The following is a 21,898-nucleotide window of genomic DNA, read 5'->3' as shown; positions in this document are numbered from 1 at the left end:
GCAGCAGTGTCGGGGGAGGTGGTCTCGACCATGGCCACCGTGAGGCTTGTGACAGCAGCAGCAGCAGCAGTTAAAAAACTAACTTACTTACGAACTACCAAATAGCGTAGCATAGCATAGCATAGCAAGCAACACTTGGTCCGTGTGTTTTATTTCTTCCTTACCTTACTCGTCCTAGACTAAATACTTAAGGTAGTAACTAAACATCTATAGTACTATCATACTAAGTACGGGACCGTCTTTACCCACCTAGATAGATACTGGGTAACAGATAATGAACAAATAAAAGAATGGGACCACTTGCAAGCCTAATATAAGAGATTACATTCATATACATACCCAGTAACTAACTCTAACAAACCAAGCAAGTAAAGAAATAATTAAGCAGACATAACTACTAGGTAATAAGTAGTAGTAAGTTGCACCCGACAACCTGGAACACACATTCCTATCGACGGAACAAGCTGCCACCAATCTCCGTTGCTGATAGACTCCCGCAACTTTCCCTACTTACTTGCTTTACTGCCCATTAGATAGGTATCCGTAGGTAGTTAGATAACTGGTCAGTAAGTATGGATTGTACCGTACCAGCACCAGTGTGAAGCAATGTACACCGTAGAGCAAAGCAAGCCACGTACATCAGGTACCGCAATCCACTACCCGATTTAACAAAAGCTCAAGAGAAGGAATGGATGGATGTGGATGTGGTGGTGGCTTGGACGGATTCGCCTCATCCGACCCTCGGATAAAGGGGAGGGGGGTGGGAGTAATGGTATGATGGATGAGAGACAAAGATTGGGGGCTTTGTTCGTTCGTCTCGTCTTTTCTTGTTTGGATGAGATGGGAAGTTACCGACCGACTGGGTGTGTTTGCTGTCCTCATGTTTTCTTCTACTGATTGATTTTACTTGGGTATGGGTGCCATGGCTGAGGGTGGTGTTGGGGGTCAGAAGATAATTACTGTAGGGGTTTTTTATTTGCTGGGATGAGTGAAATTAGTACTGGTGTTGTGTTGTGGACTCGAGGAATTCCATCGGACTAGGATATACCGAGTAGGGAAGTTGGTAGTTGGTAGATGGCAGTGCAGAAGAGTGCTTAAAGGGGTAAATAGCTACTGAGGGGAGGAGAAAAAGACCGAAGAAAAGGACAGAAGTTAGTACTATAATGATAATAAGGGAAAAAGAGAGCAGAAGATAAAGAATAAATGAAACGGGAAAAAATTATTAACCAAAGAGTGAGTCCATTAATTTTAATAATTCCATGGGGGGGTAATTAATAGAGTCAATTAACTGGTAGGAAGGAAAATAAAAAAAAAGGGAGGGATGGATGGATGTGAGTGAGGAGGGGGGGGATGTTTGTTCATTGTCATCCAACCCATCACGCTCTAGCTCCAGGTGTCAAAGCTCAAGCATACTACTACTGTAAGTCAGTAACTTTGCTATCTTGGGGGAGAAGAAAGAGACGACATGACATGCCTAACTAAATATCCACTGGTTATAGTTCAGCCAAAGGGTATTGACTGACTGACTGCGGAAAATCCTACCCTACAGTAACTCCTACGACGTCGCTTTTCAGTCCCCACTTGCTCCTCCACCCCCGGCGCTCATGGGGAAGCAAAAGCAAAAGAAAGTAAAATAATAGAAAATAAAAAAATAAAAAAATCAAAAAAAACTAAAAAGGCAAAAAGGGCGCCAGGAAGCGCACAGAGACAAGAGGCAAAGAGAGAGAGAGAGAGAGAGAGAGATGCCATGTCAGGCCGGACCAAAATTAGCAGCAGAGGGAAAAAGATGGATCATGGATGGCGGTCGAGGGCCTGGAAGAGTTATCCCGCGTCCTCCTCCCCGCTTCCATTCGAGGGCCTCGACCGCTGGAGCCCGCGGCGAGATCCAGACTGATTGGCCACCACCGCCCAGGGAGGCGCGCCCGCTTCCCTGCTGAAAGTGGATGAAGCTGGTTGAAGGAGGGTCACTCTCTCCTCCCAGTCGAGGGCCGAGGCTCCCATCGAACGGAATTTTGGTCAGAAAAGTAAAAACAGTAGAATGGATCGGGGAACCCGGTCAGATGCTCTCTGGGAGGTAAGTACTTGAGTTACTAGTTAGGTAGGTATAGGGGCCGTTGCTATGTTATACCACCACCCTGCCCAGGGTTTTGAATTCTCACCACCATCACACGGGGGTGCGATCAAATGGTGGTGGTGTCTGTTTGGAACTACTGACGCCGTCTTCCCGATCAAGCACCAGAGAAGCTTGAGATGATTGATGTTTCCGGTGCATCTGAAATTTCAAATCCTTTCGAATTCTAATTGCGAGGAACACATTAGTTTTTCTCCTCTCTTTGCTATTTTTGTTTTTTTCTGTTTTCTTACTGATCCAGACAAGAAATTAAATAATATAATAATCATAATCCTAATAGTAATAATAACACATCCATCCATCCATCCATCCAACCCAGAGGAAGCCTAAACTTCCCTTTTTCTTCTCTTGTTCTCTCTCTTCCAAAAGGAGATAATCGTGGAAACCGAAATATGCGTAAAATAAAATAAACAGTTAAGAATAACAATGACCAGGAAAAAAGAAAAAGGATAAATCATCAGCTTAACATGGAAAAAATCAAAAGCCAAATAATAAATCAGTAACAATTGAGCCAAAGAAGGCACAGACAGTCTGCTCTGCACTGATCCCAGGTAACAGTAGTACTTTTTCCCTGGTCCTCTTGGGGGGATGTTTTTTTTTTTTCAATGTCCAACCCCCCTCTTCTCTCTCTCTCTTCATCCTTCTCACACACACTCTCTCTACTGACTACAAACTACTAACTACTATTGACTCTGTTGTCTTTCTCTTCTCCTCTTGTCTCCATCCTACCTTTGATTCCATCTCCCCCAGACCAAAAGTCCCCTTTTCTCGGGCGGGACCTCCCGCTAAAGCAAACGCGATCAGGATGCGCTCCACGAGGCTTTGATCGGTCAAACAATCCATCGACAGGGAATTCATTCATCGAAGGCCCCAACGAGGCGATCAGGAACAAATCTACCGCGCCATTCCTAGTCCTGCTACTCACTCATTTCGACTACCACCTTTGCTACCTACTTTGCTCCTATGCCTCCCACCACCACTCCCAATTCTTCCAATCTCTCCCCCTTCGCAGACCTTAGATTCAATTCCAATTTACCATTTCTCTTCCAATCCCTATCCCCTTTCTAATTCACTCCGTCTTCTCTTCTTCTTCCCGCCGCCTTCCCCCCAGTCTTAATCTGAAACCTCAACTGCAACTCCATTCCTTCATTCATTGATTCACTCATCCGTCCATCCATCCATCCATCCATCCACCATACCACTACTTCTCCACCTGCCTCTATTGTCCATTCCCACGCCCCCTCGCGCTAGATGATCGATTCGACACAACTTTAGCCTTCCCACCTTCTTCTCCCTCGCAGACGTCCTCCCCTGACATGCACCTGTCGGCTCACTCGACGAGACAGCGCTCGTCGTGCCTTGCCGTCCGTTAGCAGCAGCCCCCACGTCTGCCCGGCAACCATGTCCCCTCCGTCCCTCTCCATTCCGGCCACTCCTACCGTGGCCGAAACTCTCCATCTCTGGAAGAAACGCTTCGACAAGCGACATCTTTCCACGTAAGCCAATTTTTTCTCCTTGCTTCCCTTTCATGATTCGAGTCTCGTGGGGCCGTCGTTTGGTCGTGACTCGTTTGACTTCCCGTCAACCTTGTGTGTCTGTGTGTATGGGTGTGCGTGTGCCCGCGGATGATCTACACAGGCTCCATCCTCCATGATAGGATAGATAGTCCGTGCTTTAATACTCTTCCGGAATAGCGAGAGCACGGTGCGGATACAAGACCGTGATCGTTCGTCCCACTGACCTTCCGACAGCAACCCAGTCATCGCTACCCTTGATATTGAATACAACGAGCTGGTTCAATCATGGAAACGCTTCCAGGATAACCTCCTTCCCAACGATCGAGTGCTCTTCCACGAACGCCTGCAGAACCCCGACGATGTTTTGGACGTCGTCGCCAGCATCGAGCCCGTCTGGACGTCCACGTCGGGACAGCGGGTGTTGAGGGAATGTTGCGACGAATTTCGTTCGACGCTGGGCTCACACGGGAGGCTACTGGCCGTTCTACCAAGAAATGAATTGTACTGCTCTCTCTTTTACGGCGTCCTGCAATCTCTTCTGAAGGTGAGCCCGGATGTTGTTCGTATCCCCCTCCGCCTAGTCAATAACTAAACTCCGTGAGTCCCAGGCATCCGCGGGCTATCCAAGAATTTTGGAAGGGCTGTTCAAAGCATTGGTCCACATCAACCGCCTCATTGCCCCTCCAGCCTTGGGTGAGGCAGTGCCGGCGACGAAAGACTCCATCAACGCCATCAGCCGCTTCTACACGCTCCTATTCTTCTTTCTTGGAGAAGTGATGGACTGGTATGTGAGGAAGGCCAAATGCGGGCTCCTGCGGAGCCCCAACCAAGACGTGTATCGTGCCTTCCAACGCCTGATTGGCCAGATTCGACGCAGCGCCAAAAGCATGATGCACGATCTCACTGACGCCATGGATGTCGATGACGCCGACTGCGATAGCCTATGTGAAATGGCGCACGACGACTATCGGGGGTGGTTTGAGCGGGCCCGATTGAGCCAGGTGGGCCTTCAGAACGGGGCCCGGCGCTTCGCAGCGCAGAATGCCCTCACCCGTCAGTTGATGTGGGAGATTCACCAGGACGCAGTGGAGCGCAAGCGATTGTTGCAAGACAGAGAGGTTCTTCTGGCGCGACTGCTGGACACTGTTAGTCTACAGCTACAGTCCGTGAGTAGACAGAACAGCGGCATTGCCTGTTTGACCACAACCGCTTCCCAGGACTTAGGTAGGGAAGCCAGGCTCACATGGCCCGAACTGCTCGAGGAGCTGACCGTGCACGCATTACAAGACACAGACAGGTTCAACCTGATGAAAGGGGGGCACAAACACAAGTACACACGCATGGAATTGCAGATGGCTTCCCAGAAACTCGAAGACTTCTTTGATGCCGACGACCAGATCCCCGCGCTCGAATTCGACGTTCCAGTCATTGCCGAAGATAATGTGATGACCTCGCTGAAGCAATGGGCGACCGACGCCCACTCACAGGTCCTGGCCGTGGGGGGCCCCCAATCGACGGTCTACCCTAGTCCGGTACTTCTTGTCTCGACGTGTTACGCCAGCTTTGCTCGCAAGGCGGGCTTGCCTGTAATTTCCCACTTTTGCAACCGATCCACCGATGCTGCCAACGAATTAACATATGAGCAACACCTTATCGCCCTGGCCTACAGCCTGATCCGCCAGTTGATAGAATACCTGCCTCCCGTAGTCGAAAGTCATGCGGGGTGCGATTTGAGCGGCGAGCGGTTCAAGCCATTGAACGGAACGCTCACGTCTTGGAAGGAGGTTCTCTCGCTGATTGACATACTCCTGCACTTTGCGCCGCCCCTGCTGGTGTGCGTGATCCATGGGCTGGATATCATCCAAGATGCGTCGACAGATCCGTACATTCGCTCGTTGGTCCGGACCTTTCTGACCCACACGCGGCACCAGCCAGTATTACTGCCAAACGGCGAACAGAGCCAAAGCGTATTACTGAAGGTGCTGTTCACGGTGGCTGGTCGCCCAAGTTCGCTGGTGGAGACATTATCCGAGAACCAGCTCATTCTGCGGGAGTCGAACACGACCGAGGAGCTGGCCCCGACCGACGCCGCTTTGGACGCCGATGTAGGCCCACCAGTCATGATTGCATAGTCCATTCGAAGCTTTAGCGACGCCGCATTGCGATTTGAGTTGAATTGTTCTTTCCTTTCGGGTGAAAATTCGGGGTTCTCATAGAATTTCATGCAGGCTGGGAAATTTTTCTTGGTCATGTTTTGGATATAAGATGGATTGGCATGAGCCGCTGGATGATGCATTGCTGTGAATTCTTCCTTTCTTTCGTAACGTCACTTCTCCCAACTTAAGGGGAGCTTACACTTATGGTTTCATTCTGCATGTTGATGGAGATATTTTCTTGTTTGGGACAGGCACATCTCATCTATCTCGGAAGCACGGAGTATACGACTGGACCGGTTGGGTGGGAGCATTTGGGTGTACATTTGTAATAATAGCAGCTCGACGAGAACATGCATATACTACGGCTGTCGCTAGACTGATACCCTGAGTTGCAGTGGTCGTCCTGGGCTGGATCCGATTCTCTGTTGATTGTCATTTCCCCGGATTTGTGGGTGTTCTTGGCACCCTCGGGATTCATCTTCCGACGCAGTCCAGCTGCATCTCATCGTCTTCCCCCGCAATCGTTCTTTTCCTTTTCATCTGCCTCCTGGTCCTCCTCCTCAGCATCCTGCACGAGTCAGGCAAGCGAGAAGTCCCCACTGACCTCATCTCTTCCCTGTGGTGAGTGTCTGACCTGCTGTGCTCGGAATTCCACATTGAAGTGGATCCGGGATTGCACATCCGTCCCAGACATATATTTATTGACCACCTCCCCGCCCCAGCTGTTGGACAACGCAGACAACATCTACCGACTTACTTACAAACCATTGCTCCCAGCATGGGTTCCGGCGAACTTCGTGTCGGTCCTAACCGGCTCTTTCAACTGGAATCCGTCAATGTAGAGGATTTCAAGAAAATCTGCTCCCAGACCACCGATCCGGCCAGCTATCCGCTGGCCGTAGCCGTGCAGAAGAATATCCCCATCTATGATGCCGCCACCTTTGATCCCCTGAATGCAGATACCACCGCGGCTCTCCAAGCCGAATGGCATCACGTCCTTGAATCAGGACCGGGCATCTTTGTTCTCAAAGGCATGTACCATCCCTCCCGGTACGCAGACACCCTGAACGCCACCAACACGGCTTTCCAACACATCATCGATCGGGAGCGCCAGTCCCTGGGCCCCAAAGGCGATCATTTCGCGGCCAGCGGGAAGAATGACCGCATTTGGAACTCCTTCAGCAAGCACGCCTTTGTCGACCCCAGCTCCTTCATCACCTACTACAGCAATCCCTGGCTGCGTGCGGTCAGCGAAGCCTGGCTAGGTCCCGCCTACCGGGTGACCGCCCAGGTCAACATCGTCAAGCCCGGCGGCGCCGCCCAAGAGAGCCACCGGGACTACCATCTTGGATTCCAAGAGTTGGATCGATGTGCGGCCTTCCCGCGGAGCGTTCAGCTCGCTAGCCAGTATCTGACGTTACAGGGGGCCGTCGCACACAGCGAGATGCCGGTAGAGAGTGGTCCTACACGATTCCTGCCGTTTAGCCAGACATATGCTCCGGGATATCTGGCGTGGCGGCGGGACGACTTCCGGGCGTTCTTCCAAGCGAACTATGTGGCGTTACCGTTGGAGTTTGGCGATGGGTTGTTCTTCAACCCGGCGGTATTCCATGCCGCGGGGGCCAACGAGATGGCCGAGAGCACGGGGTTCCATCGCAAGGCCAACCTGCTGCAGATTGGATGTGCTCTGGGGAAGACGATGGAGCACATCGATGCGGTGCCAGTGGTGGAAAAGTGTTGGGAGGAGGTCAGTGAGATGTATCGTCGGCAGGGGGGGCTAAGTGCAGAGTTGGAGGCATGGGTATATGCCGTGGCAGATGGGTATCCGTTTCCCTCGAACCTGGATCGCCGGCCCCCTGCTCCGAGTGGGATGGCGCCGGAGAGCGAGCAAGAGATGATTGTGCGGGGGTTGCAGGAGGCATGGGATCGAACCAGGATTGTGGAGGAGTTGCGAGGGCTGCAGAGAGAGGGACGGGGACACCAGGAGGTGTAGTTGGTAAATTTGCATTCTGTTGTACGTATAGATAGCTGATCATAAACCTATGGGGGAGCAATTCTCTGGATGCAACCCCACCTCATGTTATTTCCACTGTACACTCCCACAAGACGAAGCTCAAGTAGGACAGCTGCCACCATGTGATCGACCCCTATCCACCTCCACCTCCGTTCTTTCTTACGATCAGACCAGTCCACACTTCCACCATGTCCGCTTCCATCCATACCCAGCATGCTGTCCTGCTGGCAGCTTCTCCAGCTACTGCTGGCCACCTCCCTTCCAGCAGCAGCCATCAACCTCACCGGCTATGAATACATCGTCGTGGGCTCTGGCGCCGGCGGAGGCCCTCTGGCCGCCCGCCTCGCCCTAGCAGGCCACTCAACCCTGCTTCTCGAAGCCGGCACCGAACAAGCCCACAATTTCAACACGTCCGTCCCAGGCTACGCAGCACTCGCAGCCGCAGACGACCATCTCTCCTGGAACTTCTTCATCCGCCACTACGCCAACGACACCCAACAAGCCCGCGACCCCAAAACCGTCTACACCACGCCCACCGGCGAACAGTACGTCGGCCTCCATCCACCCCCGGGATCCATCATGAAAGGCATCCTCTACACCCGCGCCAGCACCCTGGGAGGCTGCACCGCCCACAACGCCCTCGTCGCCATCTATCCCCATCGCTCTGACTGGACTTACATCGCCAACCTCACCAACGACCCATCCTGGCTCCCCGACCCCATGCGCGAATACTACGTCCGCCTCGAGAACAACCACTACCTACCCCCCGACATCCCAGGCCACGGCGACACCGGCTGGCTCTCCACCGAACACGCCCCCATCAACCTCGTCCTCCAAGACCCCCAACTCCTTTCCCTCCTCCTCGGCGCCGTCTTCACCCAGCCCCGAAATATTCTCTCCAACCTCATCTCTTTACTCCTCGGCGACGTCAACGCCAACTCCCCCTCCCGCGACTCCAAACCCGCATACTACCAAATGCCCATCGCCACATCCTCCAACGTCCGCAACGGCGCCGCAGACTTCCTCCGCGCCGTCCACTCCGCTACCAACCCAGACGGCACCCAGAAATACCCCCTGACCATCCGCACAAACTGCCACGTCATCCGCGTCCTCTTCGATACCACCTCCACCTCACAAGCCCCAAAAGCAACAGGCGTGGCCTTCCTCGACGGCCCCTACCTCTACCGCGCCAGCCCGCTCTCCTCCCAAGACACCCCCAGAACCCCTGGAACGGCCACCGCATCCCGCGAAATCATCCTCTCCGCGGGCGTCTTCAACACCCCCCAGATCCTCCAACTAAGCGGCATCGGGCCCGCAGATCTCCTCAAGAAACATCACATCCCAGTCCTGATCAACCTCCCTGGCGTCGGCGCAAACCTCCAAGACCACTACGAGACCTCGGTAGTAGTCGAAGCCCCGTTCCCCTTCCGTGTCCTGAACGGCTGCACATTTAACTACACGTCCGACCCGTGTCTGCTTCGATGGCTGAATCCGAACGGACATAAAGACCGGGGAATATATTCCTCTGCGGGGTTTACCAGTACTCTACTCCACCATACCCCCAACACATCCACGACACCCAACCAGAATATTGACAACGTCGACTACAATACAATGGTCTACGGCGGCCTCGTCAACTTCCGCGGCTACTTCCCAGGCTTCGAGGTCAACATCACAGCAACGCACCACTCCTTCACATGGGGGATTATCCAAGCGCACCCGTCTAGTAGAGCCGGGACGGTGAATATCAGTTCCGCGGATCCGCTTGATCCTCCACATATTCTATTCAATTCCTTCTCAGACCCTAACTCGGAGGAGGATTTATTTGGGTTAGTAGATGCGATCAGGGTTGCGAGGAGGGCACTAAAAAGACAACTTATTCCTACGAAGGAGACACTCCCGGGGAGAGAGGTGAGGGGGTATGAAGAGTTAAGGCAGTATGTATTGGATACGTCGTGGGGACATCATGCTGTGGGGAGTTGTAGGATTGGAAGTGGGGATGACAGAGATGTGGGGGCGGTGGTGGATGGGAAGTTTAGGGTGAGGGGATTGAGGGCGCTGAGGGTTGTGGATGCGAGTGTGCTTCCTAGGGCGCAGGGGACGTTTCCGGTGTTGGGGGTTTATATGCTTGCGGAGAAGGCGGTGGGAGATATTCTTGCTGAGGAGTAAGAGGGGTCTATTCGGGTTGCAGGTGGATATGTTAGGTTTGTTGTTGTTGTTGCTGTTATCCTCAGATATAATCACGCAGCTAAAATAGTATTATTCCTGCCGAGTCGCCAACAAGCAGTAAAGAAAAGAAACTCCTATCTCCTTCCCTAGTAGCACACACACTAGCGTATTTTCTAGTATCTACTTAAGCACAGGCTGTGCAACTTCGAAGTATAAGCCAAGCCCTGATATGAGATCAGAATTCTGTCTTTTATACTACTATCTTGAGTAGTCTTCAATTATAGGTATAAAGTCCCTACAGGAAAACACAATTTTTACAGGAATGGACATCTACAGAAGTCCTTACTACTAGGGCACTCTCGATATAGACATTGCGACGAGGGGAGTGAGGAATGCGGATGAGAATTATACTATGTAGTAGTCAATGAGCCCCTCGTGTAAAGGGACTCTTAGTAATTATAGAGTCGAATCTACTACACTTCGTATAGTGGGCATGGACTAGAGAAATCACTTATTGGACGTCTGTAGTAGATTTACTATATGGGGGTGATACCACTGCACCCGGCCACCTGTAGGTTTGTGGTTGGCATGAGGCTTGGGGTGTGGTGACGAAGGTGGGCCATGGGTTGGTAAAGTAGGGCTCGTTAGGGCCGTAGTTGGTTAGTAGGTGGGTGAATCTAACTGTTTGTAGTTACTAGCACGGTCTGTCTAGGGGTGAAAGAAGAGTAAATAAGAAAGGTGTTGTGAAAGAAGTGATGGATCCATGTGCCATCCAATGTAGGGTTGTCCTCATTAGGGTTTTACGAATAGGAGAATTAATTTGAAGTATAGGACATAAGTAACAACAATGAAATGGTAGTCTGGCTGGGTATAGTATTATGGATTATGTAACGAGGGATATCAGTGGGTAGTGCGTTGTAAACAAAAAAGTGAACACCAGAAAGAGAAAGACAAAGAGGGAATAGTAAGGAAAGAAGAAGTAAAGAGGGCGTAACAAGAGCTTGTGAAAGCAAGAGAAACAAAATCTCAAAGTGAGCGTGAGTATGAACGACTTTGATGTGGGGAAGGAGGAGATCATTTCTTCAAATTCTTCTTGATCTCTTGGTTGCCTCTCTGCCTCACATCCATGAGCCAATCTCTCACTCCCCGGCTACTATCTCCCACCCGGATTACACCGTCCCTCACACCCTTCCATCCTTTGATTGGCTGCTCCATCATTGTGTGGTTACCCCAGCACACCTTGGACCAGAGCCCCTTGTTCTGTGAGGTCCGATAGGTAGACCGACTTTTGTAGCAGTCACTGCAGTAGTCGGTTGAAGGGCAGTCAAGGCACATATACCACTTGGGAGCCTCCAGGTCCCACTTCATTAACTTCGGCTTATTGCAGGGCCCCATGCACTGCAGCATGCTGCCATTACTTTCATCCACGTCCATAAGCTCGTCCGGAATGGGCATGCTGTTAGGTGTCGTTACTGCCGTTGGTGGTTCGTTTGTGTCGTCACTGGAACACTGACAAGTGCAAGTGCTTTTGACGGACTGTGGGCTTAGTGGCTCCCCAGGATGGGGTGCTGGCGCAGTGGCGTGGCTGCTCGGGTCCACCTTCAACCCCATCCATCCATCGACAGCAGGCTTCGGCACGTCGCGAGCATAAATGGCCGTCGACAAAGTGTTTTGATATTCATCCTCACTGACTTGCAGCGCGTCTGCATTAGCACGATCGAAGATGAGGGACGCTGCAATCCCGGCATCCTTTGTGAGATTGAGCCAGTTTAGAACCTTTGCCAGTGTACGGAAAGCAGACATGTCGTTGTCGTCGACCCAGTCGTCCAAATCGGCAATGCAGAGCTTGAATGCTTGGTCGGCCAGTTCATACGCCCGTCTTAAATGATTCATCTCTTTGAACATTTTTGCGAGCGTTATGAGAGCATTTGCCTTGGCGGAGGATTCTATGACATCGGAAACCCGGACGTTGTTGATCAGGTCAGCTGCTGCATAACACAGAGGCAGCCTCAAATTGCGGACCTTGGTTTTGCTGAATCGATAATGGTAAATGTCGAAGCGCTCTGTGATAATAATACTGAGCAGTCTCGAATCCACTTGAAGGGTCTCGTCTTTCATCATAGCGTCCAGTATCCTGTTGAAGATATCTTCGGCCATCCTGATTGCCTGGCAATCTTCTCGGTAGATGATCGCAAGTTCCGATAGCATGACGCATGTTTCATGGAATAGCCCTTGATAAGCCCAATAGTTGATGGCACGGTCATAGATTCGTATAACGACTTCAATGTTGCCCGTTGCCACCGCTGCTCTGCGGAGCCAGTCATCCTTATTCGTTTGGCGAGAGCGGCTCATCAGCCAAGCGGGTATAAAAAAGTCGACTTTGCCGGACATCTGCTTTTCTACCGTATTGATGATAGATAGATAGTCTTCCTGCTCCGCATAAATTTGCACGAGGGTAGTCAAGAAGTCACTTGTTCCTCGGCATGTCTTGATATCGCTGTTTAGCGCGTCTGTGCATCTATCGCGGGCTCGCTTCTTATCACCAAGGGCCATGCAGGCTTGCACAGAAAGCATATAGACTCTCTTGCATCGATTTAGGTTGAAGTTAGGTCGTAACGCGGCATCTGAGTCTTTCCAGCATTTGAGAGCTTCCTCTGTGTACTCTTTGACTTTCGTCCACTCATCGATAGCGACAAGTCCGGGCTGGGGTACATAATGCTCGGCAAGTCCAAGCAAGGAATATAGCTTCTCCGCACACATTGAATCGTCCAAGTATCGGTTCTTCTCATACAGAAAAAGAGCATATTCTCGGTCTTGCTCGTTGGTGGACTCGTACAAGAGGAGGGCAGCGGAAAGTCGCGCTTGGGCAAACCGGGTCCGCCTGTCTGTGCACAGCCGAAGCATATTCTCAGCGACTCTGGTGTTGATCTGATCATCATCTCGCGACCAGTGCTTGTACTGTCCGGTCTAATTGAAGTTAGCTCCCTGGGAGTGGTTGTAGTCGGTGCCCAGATACATACATTGAACAGCGCACGATAGGCGAGCCTGTATGGACCCTTAGCGCCCTCAACGGTGGACTTCTGGGCCCAGCTGCGAAGATGGCCGTGGGCCAGATCTTCCAGCATTCCTTCAGGACGCTTCTTCAAGGCATGAGCCCAGGTCCATATCTGAGTCGGGAGAGACAAGTTCTCTTTCTCGTCTCTTTCGGTAAGCTTTTCTACCCAAGCCCGCACAAGTTCGTTGGTGCTCCTGGATAAGTCAATGTCATAAATATCAAAGTGAATCTGCCTGTCAGGCGAGTTCCATAGTATATCTTCAAACATAGAAGAAACGCCAGTTTCGTTCGTGAGAACTCTGCCTAAGGCTTCTCCGACCCTCTTCAGAAGCCGACTCTCAATCTCCCGTGGTTGCGTGGCCCTTGTGTCCACGTATTGCGACACCTTATCTTTTAGGCCTTTCTTAGCATTTTTGGTACTGGGCTGCTGCCACTGAGGAACAACGTCTCTGTCAATATCTTTTAGGTGCTGGATGAGGTGGAAGGCTGCATATTGACAGAGAGGTGTTGGTTTCTCCGCGTTGGGGTCGCAAAGAACGTCGCAAAGAGTGACAAATATATCAACCTTCTCGGCATTTACATTCAGTCCAGGCATGAAACTACCCTTTTTGACACATTCTCTGAACTTTGCGTGGCGGAACTCGATGTACTGATAATCACTGACGGACGGGGTGCGGCGACTTTTGCCCTTAGGGCTCTCTATCTCGTGCTCGGGTCGGGAACACCAATATAGTTCGCGGTCCAACTTCGAGGGACCTAGGTCAGGAGGAAGCATCTGCCGCATGAATAGGAGGCTATGAATAAATTAGATTTTGCATCGCGCTTTCCGGTTCAGCAGTACTTACTTCTGACACTGAGACAGGATAGTTTCTAGCCCCAGGGCCTTCACCTCTGGATCATTCTCAAGGGCAAGTACTTGATTCAAGTTGGTCACTGTGAGAGTCTGCTTTGCGAACGCGCACCAGAAAAGCACTTTCTTGACGGCCTTTCGAAGTGGCTCGTTTGATGTTGCCAGGGCATTCCTAACCAAGGCGTCTTCTCCATCACCGATCATCTCCTTGAATTTGCCCAAGCTCTTCGGACCTTTGACTCCATACTGTTCCATGATATCAATGGTCTGGTCCAGTACAGACAGGTTTCCTAGTAGCATTTGACCGCGTTAGAACAAATGAACTTCTACACAAGAAGAATCAGTCCGCTCACCGTCTGATAACTGCTTTAGGAAATCCGAGACCTCCTTGGTGACATCCGGATCACGTAAAACCTGTGAGAGCATATTCAACGAACTCATGCGTCGACGAATGATCTTGTCTCCAAGAGAATCATTATTCCACATGCTGATTTCGGGAATGGATGCTTTCTGCGCCACATCAGATGGGAAGAGCTCTCCCTGATCGTGAGACCCTGTCAGGAGGACCCAAATACGATGGTTTCGCTCCCCGAGTGTCTCATATAAGAGACCCAACAGGGATTCACGCTCTTTAGGCTGCATTTCCGAAACACCGTCCAGGAGGATGTACAACTGCTCGGACGAATGCGATCGCTTCTCAAATCGCTTCAGCACGAGCTCATCCCAGACCATTTTCGCATCGCGCGAGTCTAAGACAGGTTTGGTGGCTATCGCGTCACACCACTTTGGATCCTGGGCTGCAATCTGGAATAGAATAGAGGCCACAACGCTAGAGAAGCTTTGATTGTACTGCATGCCCGGCTCGAACAGAAAGTAAGTGACTATAAGTTGCTGTCGCACCGTTTCTTTCTGAACAAGGGTTTGATCTCTTCCGGCTATTGAGGGTATCAGCTGATAGCAATGTGCTGTTAGGAAGGTTTTTCCCACGCCATCACTGCCTTTCATGTATAGTAAAGGGCAGGTGCCGTGCGGGTATAGCCACTTTTTGAAAAGGTCATGCTTTTCAACCCACAGTAAACCGCCATCAATCAGCTGTGGCATAATGGAGTCCATCCGGGTGGCCATCTGAGATATCACTGTGAGGTTGAGATTGAGCTTGCTTTGGAGGGTTTTTGTCAATTTATCAAATACATTCCCCTTTTCAGACATGCTGTGCATATCGAACGAGAAGGCAGTCTGCTGCATCTTGGTATTGGTATTCTTGATCAGCCAGTTAACGCCATCCTTGATCTCTTTGGTATCATTGTATCCTTCGATTTTGATTGCTTTGTGGAAGCCCTTGATCGCTTGTTCAACCTTTTCACATTTACCGGTGGTCAAGTCGGTTTGCACTTTGAAGACCTTTTTTGCGAAAAGCGCTGTGGTTGAAGACCCCATTAGTTGCAACTCTTGAGAAAAGGAATGTGCACTTTGCTGTGACTTGAATAGACCTACTGAAACGTGATTGGCTTCGCAGATCATGCCCTACATAGGAGCAAAACTGCAACAAGGCGATGAAAACGCCCACTAGGCTTTGCTTAGCAGTTGGTGTGACGACGGGATATTTATCGAAAGTATCGATTTCTTGCATTGCAGCAGTGATTGTCTGAAACGTTGCCTGAACAGTGTTCAGGTCTGCGCTCACATCTTGGGCAGCCTACTTGGGATGAGCTATTCTGGTCGAAATTGGGTTGGTGAGACGGGGCAAAGGATGTTGTGGATGGTATACCTTGAGCAAATACGATATGCCCCCAGCGAGCAGCTTGGCTGGTTCGGCATACTAGCTTGGTTAGACATTTGAGCGAAATCTTTTCGAGAAGCCAGATACATACAGTCCCGCTTGCGTGGCCTTCGACATAAGTGCACGCTTTCTGTGCCCAGGACATACACTGCTGCACCGGCTCGCGTAATTTGTTTCCAAACTCCCGATCTTGGGGGTGTCTCCAATCGCGGAAAAGGGCCTCTGTTTGAGCGAGAGGGTCGCTCGCTGCCTGAAAGTCGGCCAGTTGCGCTTCTTCGGCTGGGTCGAATTTCAAATCTCCCTTTGCTTTTGCAAAAGCCTTTTCCCACAGCTGCTCCATCGACTCCTCGCCATACCCCGATCGTTCTTCGTCCCCATCTTTGCGATTCAGGAGCGTTTTGACGTCCTTCATTATGGGCGTATCCGACCGTAGAAGTCAGAGACCTGAGAAAAGCAATCCCACAGTCGTCGCGATGGGGCGAACTGAAATACATAAGACAGGGGGAGGCAGGTGCGGCTGAGCTGAACTTCGTCAGCTATCCCTATTCTCCCGGCTCAATCATTGCTCGATCTGAATCGACCTGCATAGTTAGAGGCACACTAGACGAACTATGGAGCACGGTAGGGTCCCTCATTGGGCCGATCGATCGAAGCTCAGTGGCAGAGATCCCGAGCGGGTGGGGACGCGGGAGATTAATCGCTGCCAGCTGACAGTGTGGTTCTTCAGCTCAAAAGCTTGCTGATTGTAGTGCTCTTGCGACGCGTGCACCTAGATTAACTTCTAGCGGAGCGAGTTCATCGAAAGTGACGAGTAAAATCAATATCACTTATGACGTCTCCATCTCAGCACGTACATCATGGAGTGTCCCATGGATTGGCATGTGTGATGGGTGGCTAGCGCGCATCTCCGGTGTTCTGACGATCAGCAAAGAGACCCACTGTGAAAAGTTTAGCTCTCCTCCTGGTTGGATCGTGATGCGGAGGCCCCGTCGCATGCTCCATGCTCCCAACATGGTCCCGGAATCATGGAACTGCAGCTGCAGGTCGTCTGTGGACTATCGGACAAATCAGAGATGTCCTTTGGTGGTTCTCAAGTCATGGAGATGTGATTGCAAGAGAGTGGTGGCATTGACACAGCGACGGAATTCATTGCCCCAAGGGGGGAATGATACGCTGCTCCCTGGCATGGGCCCCTTCAGTTCCACCAATGACAGGGATCCAGGAATTACTGTGTGAAGCAATTGCAGGGAAGGAGAAGGGAGAGACAGGTGAAGAAAGGGTAGACACATATGCGCCAAAACTCGTGTCCGCCATAGGTTCATGCAAGTCATGATAATATGACCTGGCCTGTTGTTGTTGTGAAGAGCGGTGGGTACACAACGAGCAAGTACATCGTTCGGTGCTAAACCTCCGATGGTCGGAAGTAACTACCTCAACATCACGTGTATTCAAACACGTGCCGAGATATCAGGTGATAACAGCCATTCCAGGCTATCCCCTTTTTGGCTACCGCTCCTCCGACCGAAATTGTTGATGGAATCAATTATTCATGGAATGATTCTCCCGACGGACCTCGCTTTTCCTTCCCGCGGATCAAAGACCGGCATCTTCTTTCGACATGGCTCCTACCCTACCTGGTAACTCGGGCACTTAGCCAGGCGTCTGCCACTACAGCTTCGGCCTTCCCCGCTCGAGAAAGGCTTCCGGCCTATACTCAGCCCGAGATAACTGCTAGCATCATAACACATACACAATGTGGCGCAAAAGAAAGCATCTTCAAGTGGAGAATGCTTTCAACTTGCCTATTTCAGGTACGCTGAAGCCGCAGGCTATTACAACAATCCCATTGGCACTCAAACTGAGAACGAAATTACCAGCGTGCGCTGCTATGTGCCTTTCCGCCCAAGGTACTGCTGGTGGGGCCTGGCCGGATATCTCGGTGCTCTAAGACTCACGTCGTCTGACCAACCTATCTCTGAACAAAGAGCAATCATCGACATTTCGCTGCCGCAATTGGATGCTAGTATAAAGCGTCGTCTCCAGAAAGGCTCTTCTATTCGAGTACCGCCCATATAGTTCAGTACTGTTATGGCCGCCGCCGCCGCCGCCGCCGCTCGCAGAGTAGCTGCCACAGGGACTTCTCAGGGTCCGTGAACCCTGAGAGTCCCTGAACCCTGAAGCCAAGCGCCAAGCGCCAAGCCCGTCCAGTGCCGACCTCAGCGCGAATACTTGCTGCGCGATTTGTTCGTTGTCGGCGACCAGTGGATAAACGACCTACTATGTACCCACTCGTTACTTTTTGTCATTGGATGGTCACTGTGTATTCTATATGAAATTTGCTATCCGGCTATGCCGGCACAGCAGACGCCTGTCTGGGGAGTAGCATATAAGAGGGCCTGCAGTCTCTGCAGTAAAGTTGGAGCTGTTGTGCCTCAATCGCTTCCTTCCTGCCATCCAGACCCCAAGCTGCTAGCTGTCCCTCTCCAAGACAACGCCCTCAGTTATGCCTTCCTGGATCGTCAAGCTCGGTGCCCTTGTGGCTTTGGCGCATACCGTCGCCGGATCCCAGATCTCCCTCAGGACGACCACGCCCCCGGCCAATGAGTACGTGACTCACTGCACTGTCATCCTCGATGATGAGCTTTTTGGCTGCAAGGGCAGTTCGAAGCCCTTCGGAAAGAAGTGTGGCCATAACAGGGGCATCGAGACCAAGTCTATCTGCGATACATCCTCCGTTACCGTTGATTGGTCGACCGCCCAGGTTACCTTCCAGGATAACAATGGCCACTCGGCTAACTGCACGCTGAGTTCGACTGAGGAGGGAGGTCACTGCAACACTGACGACCCGGATGAGTTCCCGATTGAGCACAATGGAGCAGAGAGACTCGGAGCCGGAGCTGCCCTCTGGGGTCTTGGCACCATGGCTGCTACCCTGTTTATCTGAACATCCTGAACTTAATGAACAGGGTAAGTGCTTCCTGGTTGAAGTGTTAGCAATGTCCAACTACTGCTGGCTACTGAATAGTCGACTAACAATTATCTATCTGATCAGGTCTTTCGCCATTTCCGTGATTACACTATCCTCATGATCACTGGCCCGGCTACCACACCATCGATACCGTTGAAAGCAAGTCTATTATGGATGCCGCCATCATATACCCACGATCTCCCGCACATATCTCTGAAGGGCAAGAGATAACGCAAGACCGAACTCACAGAGGCATTACTTTTTAATGCATATTTTTTCTTCTTCGCCTCTACCATTATGTATATAGATTTATTTCTTAGTCAACAATTAACGAGGAATGAAATGCCATACATACCTCAAGCTTTAGTCTGAATCCAGTAATTCTCTTCAAGTGCGCAGAAAAGTCTTCGGCACCGTATACCCGAGGGACCACTCACCCCCTCCCGGCCGAACACTTCCGACCAGTAGCCTAGCTATGGCGCTCGTTACCGAAAAAGAAGTTAGTTCGGTCAAGGTCATGCAATTAAGCGTTGTGGCTACCGCGTCTTGGCACACAGTCGGGGAGGGAAAGCTCGGCGCCCCATACCGCTTTGGGCAGGGTTTGCATTAGTCGGCTCTGAGAATAGCCTACGACTGGTATGAGAGGCTTATATGCAATTGAGTCATGTATATTTCTGGTGAGTATATATGGAGCTGGCTAGGCGTGGTGCGTTTCTTTGGATTTAGAAAAGCATATGCACTTGGATAAATCTTAATGAAGTAAGAAATTTCCGAACACCGAGAATGTTATCTCAACTGGAGTTAAATAATTAATTAGCTTAGCTATTAGGAGTGATGACTCGAGACTCATATTTTACTGTTGACAATGGATGTTCACTTATCAATTCAGGAAAGGAAAGCAAATTTCATTAACTGCATGATATAAACATGAATAAAAAGCCAAAAAAAACATCTATCCTAACTACAACAGGTCTATCGTATATATAATGTTTGTGAATCCCGCCAAGTCCCGCTGCGGGTATACAAGTTCCCCGAACTAATTCAAAGAGACATACTTCTTCAACCCGCACCAGCTAGACTCTCCCTTCCCCAGAATCACCACAGAAGCTATACATAAGCTTACAAAAGCGACGAAGAGCATCCAGCCATACCCATAGCGATACCAAAGTTGGAAAAGTGACCAGCAGTGACACCAACCTGGCCGTTACCCGCCGAGCAAGAGGTATCGCGCTCACCACTGCACTTGACCGTGCTGGCCTGAGTTCCGGAGCTGTAGTATTCCTGTAGCAGACCAAATGTTAGGAGGAAGTTCATAATAGACATATTAGGAGTAGGAAAACCTACGGTGCCATAGTGAACAAAGTCCCAAGGCCACATGACGTACATGTTCTAAAACATCGCTGGTAAGCATTGAAGGTCAGACTAGATAGGGTCAAGAGTAACTCACAGGAACACCGTCATCAGCATTGTTACCCCGGTTCAGGGTTCCGTTCTGAGAGGCACCAAAGTTGGCGAAAGCCTCGTTACCGATGGGGTAGGCCGCAAGGGCATTGCTGATGATTGTCTTTCCGGGGAAGTTCTGCGCAAGCGCGATGTAGGAGATGTAGGTGAGAGAACCACCGAGGGAGTGTCCGGTCGATTCAATGGTGTAGTCGGGGTATTGCTCGACCAGCGACTTGACTTCCGAGATCACATCATCGTGCACGGAAGACCAGGGAGAATAGATGCCGTGCATCATCTTGGCGCCGGAAGGGAAGTTGACTCCAGACAGGGTGGGCTCGACGAGGGTGGTGTCGACGTCGTTGGCGATGTCGGTTGCTGTAATTCTCAGTTTTGGTTCTTTCGTCAATGTGATAATAATTTTTATGTACTCACCGCTAGTGGAACCCCGCATGGCGACGGTTATACGCTTCTTCTCGGTGGAGTAACCGATGAAGCCCTTGTAGGTTGTTAGTAGACGTAAGCTGACTGGGGCACGGCACGTACTTGGGTATCAGTCACAAGCTCATTGATTTGCTTGGTGATGGTGACATCGAAGGCACTACCGGTACAACCGGTGTAAGCTGCAGAGGACAGCTGTGCAGCTCTGTGAAGTTCCGTCCATTCGGCCGTATCTAAAAGGTGTTAGGGAAGCGCAGGAGTAGAAGGTCGAAGATAGCTAACCGGAGGTGGCTCGAGACTGGAGCATTGGCACAGCCAAAGTCAAAGGAGTCAGGGCGAGACCGCCAAAGAGAGTGGACTTTCCGACACGCATGACGAAGGAAATGAAGGACTAGGATAAAGATCGGAGTAAGAAAAGAACGGTGCTACAATTAATCTCGAGTTTGCCGGTAAGGAAAAACAGAACCGTTCTACCCAACTTCCTTTTATAATGCTACATTCTCATCATTTCTGTGCCGGTAAAATCTTGATCGCTTGAAACAACACTGATACATCATCATAGGTAAGGTACCCCGGGAGAAAAAGCTTGAATCACCGGATCGGACATGACCCTTGGATAGGATTAGATTAGGGATTAAACTTCGAATCCATGTGCAGCAGTTACCCATGCACCGAGCTTCAAAGAAAATGGTAGACTTCTCTTGGGGTTGAGAACCATCAGTGGCTCACCAGAATTCGAGATGTTGATTAGGGCTTGCTCCGTTGTTTCATGATGGTCTGTAGTGGGGATCCGTTCGGGCGACCCAATTTTGAGCCCCGGGCGTTCAGTGGTCGGACCGCAGCCTTTGCCCTAATGGTGTAGCTGCCTAGCGCCCGGTAGATGGATCGCCAGGAGTATAATTAGAACCGTTTGATATGTCTCTTCCTCAATTTCTCTGGGAAAACCTCGGAAGGATGTTTGAGACCTCAACGCGGATACCGCCCCACCCAACTGTTTTCGATAGATGTTCGCCCGCCATCAGACTGAACTTTGACTGTCGCAGATCATTGAATCGGACGACAACTCCGCCATTGTTGTGGGATAATTGGATGACCTGACAACTGCCCTTGATGTACCGTGTCTAAATGCGGAGACCCGACGGTGGTTTGGATCAATCAAATATGATTATATCCGTTCATTGATACTAATACACTCGCCCCAGGCTATTCCCAACATTTACCCCAAATATCAGACTTCTGCGACAAATTGAAGTCACGAGGCAGGTGGTCTGTCTCACGGCTTCAGGTTAATGGAAAAGGGTATATCCGCTAAACTTCATTTCCCGGTGTATCCCATTCCGATTGGTAACCACGGGACTGTTAATGTTTGTTAACACG

General features: G+C 50.7%; 7 protein-coding genes across 7 annotated transcripts; 4 read left to right on the top strand and 3 right to left on the bottom strand.

Annotated features, from left to right (window-relative positions):
• Positions 1–3,261: 3,261 nt before the first annotated feature.
• On the top strand, positions 3,262–5,923 carry BDQ94DRAFT_18679 (uncharacterized protein). The gene is made up of 4 exons (XM_026775167.1): positions 3,262–3,627; positions 3,883–4,192; positions 4,257–4,872; positions 4,936–5,923. The coding sequence occupies exons 1-4, from the start codon at positions 3,533–3,535 to the stop codon at positions 5,778–5,780; spliced, it is 1,866 nt and encodes a 621-aa protein (XP_026627374.1). The 5' UTR covers positions 3,262–3,532; the 3' UTR covers positions 5,781–5,923.
• A 459-nt stretch (positions 5,924–6,382) lies between these two features.
• On the top strand, positions 6,383–7,878 carry BDQ94DRAFT_18681 (phytanoyl-CoA dioxygenase family protein). Its single transcript, XM_026775168.1, has 2 exons — positions 6,383–6,425; positions 6,527–7,878. Exon 2 carries the CDS (start codon positions 6,583–6,585, stop codon positions 7,795–7,797), a length of 1,215 nt encoding a protein of 404 aa, XP_026627373.1. The 5' UTR covers positions 6,383–6,425; positions 6,527–6,582; the 3' UTR covers positions 7,798–7,878.
• A 153-nt stretch (positions 7,879–8,031) lies between these two features.
• On the top strand, positions 8,032–9,987 carry BDQ94DRAFT_177851 (GMC family oxidoreductase; the record flags this gene model as incomplete). Its single annotated transcript, XM_026773011.1, has 1 exon — positions 8,032–9,987. One exon carries the CDS (start codon positions 8,032–8,034, stop codon positions 9,985–9,987), a length of 1,956 nt encoding a protein of 651 aa, XP_026627372.1.
• Positions 9,988–10,863: 876 nt separating this feature from the next.
• On the bottom strand, positions 10,864–16,084 carry BDQ94DRAFT_177849 (uncharacterized protein; the record flags this gene model as incomplete). The annotated part of the gene is made up of 7 exons (XM_026773010.1): positions 10,864–12,954; positions 13,008–13,836; positions 13,888–14,182; positions 14,246–15,310; positions 15,387–15,588; positions 15,661–15,711; positions 15,764–16,084. 7 exons carry the CDS (start codon positions 16,082–16,084, stop codon positions 11,062–11,064), a joined length of 4,656 nt encoding a protein of 1,551 aa, XP_026627371.1. The 3' UTR covers positions 10,864–11,061.
• Positions 16,085–18,030: 1,946 nt separating this feature from the next.
• BDQ94DRAFT_141310 (uncharacterized protein) lies at positions 18,031–19,001 on the top strand. Its single transcript, XM_026765800.1, has one exon. It carries the CDS (start codon positions 18,176–18,178, stop codon positions 18,614–18,616), a length of 441 nt encoding a protein of 146 aa, XP_026627370.1. The 5' UTR covers positions 18,031–18,175; the 3' UTR covers positions 18,617–19,001.
• BDQ94DRAFT_18660 (uncharacterized protein) lies at positions 18,681–19,002 on the bottom strand. Its single transcript, XM_026775166.1, has one exon. It carries the CDS (start codon positions 18,934–18,936, stop codon positions 18,745–18,747), a length of 192 nt encoding a protein of 63 aa, XP_026627369.1. The 5' UTR covers positions 18,937–19,002; the 3' UTR covers positions 18,681–18,744.
• Positions 19,003–19,759: 757 nt separating this feature from the next.
• On the bottom strand, positions 19,760–20,894 carry BDQ94DRAFT_169308 (putative alkaline lipase; the record flags this gene model as incomplete). The annotated part of the gene is made up of 6 exons (XM_026771263.1): positions 19,760–19,921; positions 19,985–20,029; positions 20,088–20,458; positions 20,516–20,579; positions 20,627–20,754; positions 20,804–20,894. The coding sequence occupies 6 exons, from the start codon at positions 20,892–20,894 to the stop codon at positions 19,760–19,762; spliced, it is 861 nt and encodes a 286-aa protein (XP_026627368.1).
• Positions 20,895–21,898: the final 1,004 nt, after the last annotated feature.

Source organism: Aspergillus welwitschiae (assembly GCF_003344945.1).
Source record: "Aspergillus welwitschiae strain CBS 139.54b unplaced genomic scaffold BDQ94scaffold_12, whole genome shotgun sequence".
Lineage (NCBI taxonomy): Eukaryota > Fungi > Ascomycota > Eurotiomycetes > Eurotiales > Aspergillaceae > Aspergillus > Aspergillus welwitschiae.
The sequence above is the reverse complement of the archived record's forward strand: the minus strand, read 5'-3'. Positions and strand labels throughout refer to the sequence as shown.

Coding starts and splice junctions, on each gene's coding strand:
- BDQ94DRAFT_18660 (XM_026775166.1), bottom strand. CDS start 18,936: ATGGTAGAGGCGAAGAAGAAAAAATATGCATTAAAAAGTAATGCCTCT.
- BDQ94DRAFT_18679 (XM_026775167.1), top strand. CDS start 3,533: ATGTCCCCTCCGTCCCTCTCCATTCCGGCCACTCCTACCGTGGCCGAA. Junction 4,193..4,256: donor TCCTGCAATCTCTTCTGAAG/GTGAGCCCGGAT, acceptor CGTGAGTCCCAG/GCATCCGCGGGCTATCCAAG. Junction 4,873..4,935: donor AACCGCTTCCCAGGACTTAG/GTAGGGAAGCCA, acceptor ACGCATTACAAG/ACACAGACAGGTTCAACCTG.
- BDQ94DRAFT_141310 (XM_026765800.1), top strand. CDS start 18,176: ATGCCTTCCTGGATCGTCAAGCTCGGTGCCCTTGTGGCTTTGGCGCAT.
- BDQ94DRAFT_18681 (XM_026775168.1), top strand. CDS start 6,583: ATGGGTTCCGGCGAACTTCGTGTCGGTCCTAACCGGCTCTTTCAACTG.